A 10,244-nucleotide genomic window follows, 5' to 3' on the forward strand; every position below is an offset into this window, starting at 1 on the left:
AAAAGGTTTTTAAGCTAGCTGGCTGCATTTTTGGTGAAAAAAGTAGATTGTTTCTCTAATTATTCTTGCTCTGCAAGGAGCCTTGTGCTGAACTCTGTGGGAATCTCCTTACTTTTGTTTATGGTGCATCTTCACGCATATTAAAATGAACGTATAACAATATGAAATATGTAAGTAACAATACAATTCGTATGTAAATCAATATGTAATTATACAAATAATAATTTAAATAATCAAACAAATAAAAATTTCAAGATTTTCACTCCACTCCAACACCTACTGCATATTCATTTCCATACTTCGTCGATGGAAAGGTGATATACGGGACACTTGTGGAATACCTCAGAATTAATTATGTCTGTTTGTGCGAAATTAAGTTGAATTTAGGTTATTTGCTAGACAGATTACGGAAAATTCCTATCTAGAGAAGCTCAAAAGCTAGCGTTCTAGATCGCTTTAAAACTCACCTCCACGCTCTGGAGGTTACCTAAGCAACTTATTTTTTTGCTCGCGTTTATCTTGAAGTGCATTCTGATCACAATCGTTGCTTGGCTAGCAACTGACGGTTGTTCCATGTTCAGATCCGATCAAGAGATCCATCTGAAGAGGTAATTCATCAAGTTTTAATGCGTTGCGAGTTCTCTTGATGTTCTCTACTCTGAACTAATTTTGTTTAAATTTGTTCCAATTCATTAAATCAACTCAAATATTCGTTCGCATCTCTTTCAAACTTAATAGCAATCAACTATTTGACAATCGTTAATTTTATGGTGAGCAATGAAAAAACAGTCTCGGATTTGTGAGAAGGTGTTTTTTTAGCGTTTTTTTCTTTTTCCTACTGTATGTAAAAAAAATGGAAATAGAAAAGAGTAAGTTTTCGTTTAATTACCGATAACTTTGTTTTATTCATTATTTTTTATATTTATTTCATTCACTTGGGGGTGCATTCCTCTTTATCCAAGGTAACCATATTTTTGTAGCAATGTAATTGTTCTCAAAGATCGAGTATTACAAGGGATAGATTTTCATGATATTGTTAAGGACAACACCAGTTGAAGAAGAGCTAAACGTAAATTGTTTTCAGCAGATGAAAGAAATCCTCTTCGCTAGCTGGTTTATTTGCGTAACAACCTTGATGTATATATTTTATGAAAACCGTGCGGAGGAAGCGAGAACACCGAATCCACTCGTATACACAGGTACAGTAGCGACCAAAATCAATTGACGAACGGTTTTTCGAAGTTTTCTCCTCTGAAAATCGCTGAATCGTCTCCAAACTTGCGTCAATTATCTCTGTCACGTTTTCTAGCCTTAGAAAAGAATATCAGCAATCAGGATCTAAAAAATTATCGATTATTCGATTTTATTAAAACAAACGAAAAATCACGTAGTCAGTTTATTTGAACAAAAAACTTGATAACAACTTTCAATAACCAAAATATCGTAACAATAACAAAATAACAGCACTAGTACTTCGTTGCAAAATCTTCAGCACCAATAACAGGCTGGCATCTTCGTGGCATCGAGTCCTAGAAATTGTCAAGACAAGAGTGTGGGATAGCCTTCCAGGCTTCTTCAAATTGAATAAATTTTTGGGCTTTTTTCCCTTTCATGCGACGTTCCAGTTCTTCCCATAAATGTTCAATCGGATTCAGATCCGGAGACTGACTTAGCCAGTCAAGAGTTTCCACACGACGCCGGTTGAACCAGTCAGAAATATGCGAAGATGTGTGTTTCAGGTCATTATCTTGCTGAAAGATGAATCCTCTGCCAATGATTTGAAGAGCAAATGGACGCATTGTTGTTTCTAAGATCTCCACATCGCCGTATCTGTCCAAATTTCAATGAATTTGGTGAAGAGGTCCGACTCCATGACTACTGAAGCAACCCCGAAGCATGATGTTTCATCTACCATGCTTTACAGTGGGCAGTTGCTACATGGGATGAAATCTTTTTCCGGCTGGACGTCTGACTTACTTAATACCATCACTTCCCATTAAGTTAAACTTAGATTCATCAGAAAATAGAACTTTGTTCCACTGCTGGGGAGTCCAACCAATATGTTCCTTAACACATTTGACACGAGCAACACGATTCTTTTTTGAAATGAGTGGTGTTTTTGCAGGACGCCTTCCACTGAATGCGGCATCTTGTAGGTGTCTTCGGACAGTTCTAACTGATGGGATCTGTTGATTTGCGATGGCCAATTCACTTTTAATATCGTAGGCAGTGAGCCTAGGATTAGAACGACTCATTCGAAGGATGTTCCTATTCGTAACTCGTGTAGTCATCCGGTTTCGTCCTGGATTCGGCGCTGCTCCAATTACTCCACAGGTTGATACCCTCTTCAAAAAAAGTGGTCGCTCTAGAGACATTAAAGAGTTTTGCTAATTCGACTTGCCTCATTCCTTGACCGATTCTTCGAAGAATGGACTTTCGAGTTTCAGTTGAGATATGGCGTGCTCCAAATGTTCTACCCATAATCCAAATACAATAGAAAATTATAAAATTTAAAAAAATCCGGAAGAAAAACATAGAAGATACATAACATAAATCAAAAATTAAAAAGTGAAAAACTAACAATTTCTGCTACAATTTTGGAAACGATTCAGCAATTTTCAGAGGAGAAAACCCGGAAAAACCGTTTGTCAATTGATTTTTGGCCGCTAGTGTATGTGCAGCGGACATCAGATATGTTCAATTGAATGACCGCGACGCACGCGTCGTACCTCAATTTTTCCTCTGCCTCTCCCCATCAGAGGCAGACCGCACTCATTCAATTGAACACAATTTGTGACGGTTATAGAACAAAGTGAACACGACACGTTACTGTACACCATTTTTAATTAGGTTATGTTACACTTCTAGGATCCGCTGGAATTGGAGCAAACAGCATCATAGACTGTCTTCCTGTATTTCACATGTTCCCAGACAAAACACAGGATTGGATTCTATTTCAAAAAACTCGACACGATGGTACTAAGGAAATGCTACCTATGAATTATTCATTTTCGCTAATAACCGCCTATGATTTCCCAACCTATATGGTGGTAACTATCGAGTCATTGAAGAGGTATGACTAAGTTGCACTCAATTTTGTAAGGATCTTTTTCTTGAAATGATTCCCCTTCATCTTTTGCAAATCAGATCTAGCAAATTAATAACGTTACCGTTCGACGGCAGCTCGGCCCAATGTTGAGCCGCACACCTTGCAACGGGTATTTCTCAAGATTTCGCTTTTTTGAAAGTCTTTTCGTACTTATTTGGTTCATTATCTTTGTTAATTTTAATTGACAGATCACATTTTCTGTGCAATGTTTGGGAAAATTGGTTTCAAAAACGGCTTTTACATTCGCGACATAGCTTGAAACACTCGACTCGTACTTATGCCTCTTGGAAGGGATGCATTCTCTATACACGATATTGCTTCGGAACGGCAGGAATCATTTTTTTTTCATGCTTGTAGACTTTCTCACAGCCGCATTGCACAACTCACGTTTGTATACAAAAGCGATTTCTTTTATTTCGCAGCATATATGTCCTTAAATTTGGGATCCTTTGGCATTCCCTGTTTATTCGCTTCTTCGACAAATAGTGACAACATTTCGCTGTTAAAAAATGGCTAGTAAAAGTTGATTTGTTCATGAGAGTTTCGGTTGACCATTTGTGTTCACTCTCACTAGCTGATACCGACGACATTTATCACTTCCCGAATCAGATTGTTTATCTGCAGACACAACTATCGATTGATTGAAGATAGAATAATTTTCTAGTAGCTTCCAATATTCCTTCATCAGATTCAAAGAGTAACTTCTCAAAATCATTCTCCAAATTGTATAACTCAGATTCATCCACTTTTGTCCCTTAAGTTTTTAATATCTTCAATATCTATATAAAGAAAATGAATGGGAATAAAAAAAACCTTCATAGTGGGATATCAACAATTACAAACTAAGTCATGTAAAAATGTAAAGCTGTAGAGCTGCGGTAGGAATATGCCTTAAAACGTGCTTGTCTCACGTACCAGACATGCGAAAATAAGCGCTGTCATCAATGGGTTGAGTAAATAAATAGTCACTACAATGACTTGTTTGATTTGGGTTGGTGCTATTATTTGCTGAAGTGGTATTAACGTAGCGGTGTCGCCGTAGAACACACCTCTGCCCAACCTCATCAACAGTAAGAGCGCACAGTAGGTAAGGTTTCCGCAGTGTGCTGGACAATATCACCTTTGGCAATATCTGGGTAACTTCCGCCATATGTATAAAATACATAGCTGTACCAAAATCATGTACTCACATGACTTATAGCGACTGCTATAAATAGGGCAACCGAGAGTCCGGGTTCACAAATCTAATTGCTACCTGTCTACGGTGGCCCCCTTACACTGTACGCAATCAGTTGTTTGACTATGTTTGACTATACGTCCAGGTACGTATGAGCTATGGGCGACATGAAGCTCTGTGCAGTTGTGTAGGCGGGTGCACTCGTAGCTGGGGTGGAATCCACATGGGACTATCGCGAACTGCTGTGGAGGATGGTGGTAGTTCCCTTTGGATCCTAACCTCTACGCTGAAAAGCTCCTCTTCGAGTGCAGCGGCGTAAGCTGCTGCGCTCTGAGTAAGCGTCCCAAAATGGAAGCAGCTCTTGACCTGCAAATGAAACAAACTTCACATCTAGTCTTTGTGTCGCTCCCACCGGTAGCACTCTCGTGGGACAAGAGCTATCGCCGTGGTCCACCACGTGGTTCGAGGTCGCTCTGCCACCACAGGAAGCTCCTTCCTGAAACGGTTATCTATCGGCCAGCATGTAAAGCCCTTCACTTACACCTTCCCCATTACTCCAAGTCCGTCCAGCACTTATACCTATCTCTAAAAAAAGAGAGATAGCATCTAAATGCTTTCAAAGTCCGCCAAAATGCATGAATGGCAATCGGGACGCCAAAGACGTGATGGAGGTATGCTTCATAAATGCAAAAAAGTAGCCGGTTAAGCGCGAGGAAGGAGAGGGATAGAGTCGACGCTGTCATCTGCTAGTGAGGTTCCTTCAGAAATATCGAGGTGTATCCAGAAAGAGCAGGAAAGGAGATCGCCTGAATCCCGGCGAAACGAAGTTTGAGGAGACGACGCAGCCAAATGTCCGATTGTTAGGAAAGTAGGGGACAGCTCTAGATGTGTCCACAAAGAGACTAGGCTTCATGTCAGCCGGATCCCGGGAATGAAAACCATTAGCAGATGTCACTGAGCTAATCTAGAAGTCACCCGGATCCCGGGTAGAAGGTACATTTGCACGTGTGAAGACAGTGGACTGAACGTCGGTCGGATTCCAACCGATGGAAGAACTATACTTAAAATCTACCGGATCCCGGCATGTGGTATGTGGTAAACTAGACTAGAGATCGGTATAATACTGGCTCAAAGATAAACTAGACTAGACGTCGGCCGAATCCCGGCTTGGAGATACACTAGACTTGAAATCTCCCGGATCCTGGCAAATAAGGTCGTTTACAACGAGCAGCTCATTTGGCGCTAACTACCAAGAAAAAACAACATAAGCGGAACTAAGGATCACCACAACAAAATCAAAATCGTTCTTTTTGTACACAACGGAGATAAAGAGGTGCTAACCGCACAAGCCGAAACATGCACGAATGAACTAGTGAGCAAACGAGTAGCGAATTATGGCAGGTTCCTAGAGGTATAAGCTGTTACTCACGGTTCAGTCAGCTCGTGGGCAGTTTGTTAATCCCGCAAAGAGATGGAGAGAGTGTTGATTTATTCACGGGTTTGCAAAAGTTCTTGAGAAAGAGCATCAGAATTGTGATGCACAACATTAGGTAAAGATTGACGGTTGCAAAACCGCAACAGCTAACGAAAATTAGGTCGATTCGTACCTGTACCCTGTGCCTGTACTCTGAACGACGGACATTGTTGAGCAAGGTGACCAATTCCTCCACTGTTGTAACAGCTATATACCCGCAGCTGCTCGACCATTTGGGTCGCTCGCTCAAACGTCGAAGGATTGTCCAGCTTGACGTAGTATCCAACATTCGGGAGTAATCTGGCAACAAACTCTTCAAGAAGGTGTTCCTTCTGACCACCTTTGGCTACTCCTGGGGTCCTGGCCGGTGGCAGACCGAACCAAGTTCAGCAGACGGTCAGCGAACGTCACTGACAACTCTACAGGCTGTTGCACGCAAGACAAGGCCTACCTCGCAAATAGCGGTGCTGCAGTCCCACAAACGCTTGCTTAAGATGCAAATTTATCGCACTGAAATCGGAGCGATTCTGCTGGTCCAACTCCTCCAAATTCTCACGCGCCGTATCCTCGTTTCTGCGTCGCATCCTCGTCGCAGATAGGGAAATCTACATGTACTGTTACTGTGGAGTCGCAGAAGGAGAGCCCAGCTTTCAGACGACGAAGGCACAGTGAAAACAGGTCGTCGCCTAAATCTGAGAACGACACTAGTCTGGATATAGGGCTATAAGCTGCTGCAAGAGGAATAGCGTCAATTCTATTCTCTACCGCCAAAACCATATCGGGGCAACAACCCTAGTATGAGGAGGCAAAGCGCGCGAATGAGTGACAGAGGAACCCATTGCTTCTTGAAATGATGCTATGAAGAACTCTCGCTACACGAACCAAGGATGTTATATACGAACGCCGGCTCTCGAAAAGACTCACCGTTGTATAACCAATGCTGCGGCAAAGTACGCAGCGCAGGAGTTCGGGAAAGATGCAAGACTACAAAACTAATATGAGCGGAAAGTAGAAATTTTTGGGATGAAGCCAAAAAAAATGTAACGAAAGTGATTTTGAAGGTAGAAGGCGTCAATGCACTATATTCGTTAACAAGATGTAGGACTAAATTGAAAAGCGGCATATGATATGCAAAAGGAATAATGAAAAGATATAGCCACTAAAACGAGAGTATCATATTAGAGAGGAAGAAACGAGAGGTAAGAGATATGCAAAAAACGTTAAGAATACAATAATGATAATGAAAAAAGAGTTTAAGCAAATGGGAGTAGAATGTTAGCTAGAATACCATGACGTCAAATTCTTAACCTACCAAATCGCGTGACTCCTTATTTAGAATGGCAAAGCGGGGGCGAGCGGAGCAGGCCTTGTCTTGTGGCATGCTCAAGTCCCAATACGCGCATAAGTGTTTGGAAACTCCAAGCTCAAAATTCGACTCTTCGAAGCTTCGCAACACCCTGGTCCACGTCTATATCGATCAGTTTCGATTCGCGACACTACAAAAAATGCACAAAAGGCCTCAAAAGAAAGAGAGTGAAAGATACCCAAGGCAAAACTGACGCCAAAAAGAGGGAAAGCCGAAGAGAGGAGGGAACCAGCAAACGAAAAGAAAAAAAGCACAATGAGCAGAAAACACGAACGTCACCAACGAAGCAAACACAGAAGAAAAACCTATGAACCCCTCCAAGAAGAAACGGTGCACAAAAACAAAACCTAAACTAGGCAACTACTCAACCGGGCAACAATGTTCACGACACTAATCCTGACATAGGGCCGTACCGGCCGGTACTAATCTAGACATCGGGGCGTACCGGGGAACGGTCAAGAGGTACCCGTATGATGTGCCGCCGCGTATCCCGGAGGCTAATGAGCGTCGTTAATTGCACCTCGCGTCTCCTGTCTACCGTCATAATCGCTACAGTAGCCTGATTGCTCCTCTTGTGCTACGTCTTCAAGACGCCCCGCCCACTCCGCCCTCCCCTCCCATTTCGCCGCGTCTACCGCTATTACGACGATTTTTTTTTCGCCGCGTCCACAGCTTTTATAATGCGCTTTTAAAATCGAACAAAAAGGAAAGTACCTGGTATTAGATGTTGTTCGAAGGTCTACATAAAGTGTGCTTGTAAGTTAATATAAAAGAAGGAAAGAATGAAATAGGTTTGTATAAGTGACATGCCATTTAGAAATGCGAGTGAAAAAGAAATTATCCTGTCTCGACTTGTTAGGTGAAAAACACTCATTCATCCCTGGGAGTGCAAGAGATGTTTCAAAAAATGTCCCACTGATCGGTGTTATGCCATCTTCTTTACTTTTTTCTTCGCTTTTTAAGGATTTCTTTTTGCTTATCTAGCTGGGTAAAACTGGCATCCAACGATTAACGAGGCGCGAATAATGCCTCGCAGACATACACTGTACCTAAAGGTATATCTCGAAAATACAAAGCTCTCTGTTCGCCACTAACACACCTAACCTCTCGTATTGATTTTATGTAGAGAATAGATAAAAATGAAGCGATAAAACGGTGTTGAAAGAAGTTTGAAGAACCATACAAAGTTCTATTATATAAAACTGTATAAAACGTACAAGCAAGTATTGAAGTACTTGACAGACGCTCGATATAAACATTATATCTAAGTAAAATTTTGAAAAGGTAAAATGTAGAAAGAAGTTTAAGGAATGTATACAAAGTAATTAGCGCATAAATTTACTGTTATTATAGGTGCTGCAGTTGAGGTTGAACACGAATTCGCTGAATGACATCGTGACAAACACATACTTATGCACTACTAGTTTATATAGAAAACTTGGAGCATGAAATGTGTTAAATTATGAGATCTTTGAAAATATATGTATGTTATTCTTTTTCCTGGAGCATCTTTTTGAGATAATTTTTACTTATGTAAAGTTACATTGGATAGAAGGATCCAATTCTTCTCTTTTATTCCCAATAATATGCGCTTGGTTTACTATATCCGTACATCAGAATTCGCTGCGGCAATTCGTTTTTCACTCCCATTCCTTCAAAATTCGCACTATCCACCGCTTCATCGCGACGCGAACGTCGCGCGCGGCGTTGATCAGAGAGCAATAGGGAGGCGGGGTGCAGGTGATCTCAGACGGTCGTGGAGGATGCCTAGCTGGTGGAGCGGCAGCCGTAATTACGCGGAGAAGCGCGGTGCTGAAGGGAGGACATGAGCGGTCAGCCGGTTTCCACGGGTACCTCTTGTCCTGCACCCGGGCGTACCGGCTAACCTTCTTGTTCCCGAAACCCCAAGCATGACTTAGCGCGCCCTCGCGCTTCTCGGTCGTGACCTCGCCCCCAGGTAAAACAATGGCTCATGGCCATCACGCGTTGCTATACTCATCGTCAGTGCTTCACAATCCTCAACTCTGGGACCACTTACTCGGTGCTTCAAAACTCTTCCCCACAACACATCAACGACTTGCTAAAACGCAGCCTAGTCGTCCTACCGCAACTACTGGGGCCCTTAACCTCAACATCCACACTGGACTTACTACTGCAACAATTTACATGAACGTCACCACAACTTCGCATCCCAATTTCACTCATCCGATACGTAATCACGCGGCATCCTCAACAAAAACGTCGACTCTCTCGTAAGCCTCTCACAGCGTTTTATACCCACGCCCGGTTCTTATTTTTGACCTTTTAAACTTTTTCTCGGCGCTCTGGCTTTTTCTACCTTTTTGTGGCTATCAAACTTTTCTTTTTTCAAAAACCAACGGAAAACCAAGAGCAAAAACTTACTACTAACCAATGTCGTGGCCATGGGTGCACTCCATACAAAACAATGACCGTACAAAAAGAACAAAACGAAGCAACGAAACAACTACACTACACAGGAAATAACAGCGGAAGCACAGGCAAACCTACCGTCCGACAATCGCACCTGCTTCGCAGCAACGGATGAACCACTCTGTGCAACCAATACAGTGGGAGCAGCCCTCGACTCGTGAATGAAGCAAGCTTTACCTCTTGTCTGCGCGTCGCTCCCATCGGGAGTATCCTCGTGTGGCATGGGCTGACGTGGCAGTGGCATCGGCAGCATCGTTCCATGTGTCCTTGATCGTGTCCTGGGGCTAGGGTTTTCTTCGTGTCCTCTGAACGAGGGCACTTATGAGCCTAGCAGCAAAGATCGCTCTGTCTCCTACATCAGGAAGCTCCGCCCCTAAAAGGAACGGTTACGGCGTGCAAAGCTCATCATTGACACGTGCTTCATGTCGTTTTGGCTTTACCAGATATAATCAGAACAGAAAACAATATCTCCGTCTGAATAGGGTGTGGGTCGAAACAGCGGAAACAGGACTACCTAAAAAACCTGATTATGCGTCTCAATAATGACTTACTTGCATTTCCACTCCTATACGCTGTGATAAAAACCCACAAACCCTCCGAAAATGGCCTCGCTTCGAATAATCCAGGTGACTTTAAAGTGAGACCTATCACAAGTGGTATTGGGGGC

At 42.5% G+C, this 10,244-nt stretch overlaps 1 protein-coding gene across 3 annotated transcripts; it reads right to left on the reverse strand.

Moving 5' to 3' along the window:
* Positions 1-1,529: 1,529 nt before the first annotated feature.
* RB195_002945 (uncharacterized protein) lies at positions 1,530-9,821 on the reverse strand (the record flags this gene model as incomplete). Of its 3 annotated transcripts, XM_064200414.1 has the most annotated exons (6): positions 1,530-1,830; positions 1,978-2,345; positions 4,566-4,652; positions 4,699-4,782; positions 7,073-7,228; positions 9,672-9,800. In XM_064200414.1, 6 exons carry the CDS (start codon positions 9,798-9,800, stop codon positions 1,530-1,532), a joined length of 1,125 nt encoding a protein of 374 aa, XP_064056295.1. The 3 variants fall into 3 exon arrangements, with proteins under 3 accessions (XP_064056295.1, XP_064056296.1, XP_064056297.1); XM_064200416.1 differs by lacking the exons at positions 1,530-1,830; positions 1,978-2,345 and having other exon boundaries at positions 4,443-4,652; positions 9,672-9,821; XM_064200415.1 differs by lacking the exons at positions 4,566-4,652; positions 4,699-4,782; positions 7,073-7,228; positions 9,672-9,800 and having other exon boundaries at positions 1,978-2,255.
* Positions 9,822-10,244: the final 423 nt, after the last annotated feature.

This window comes from Necator americanus, chromosome IV (genome assembly GCF_031761385.1).
Source record: "Necator americanus strain Aroian chromosome IV, whole genome shotgun sequence".
Taxonomy (NCBI): domain Eukaryota; kingdom Metazoa; phylum Nematoda; class Chromadorea; order Rhabditida; family Ancylostomatidae; genus Necator; species Necator americanus.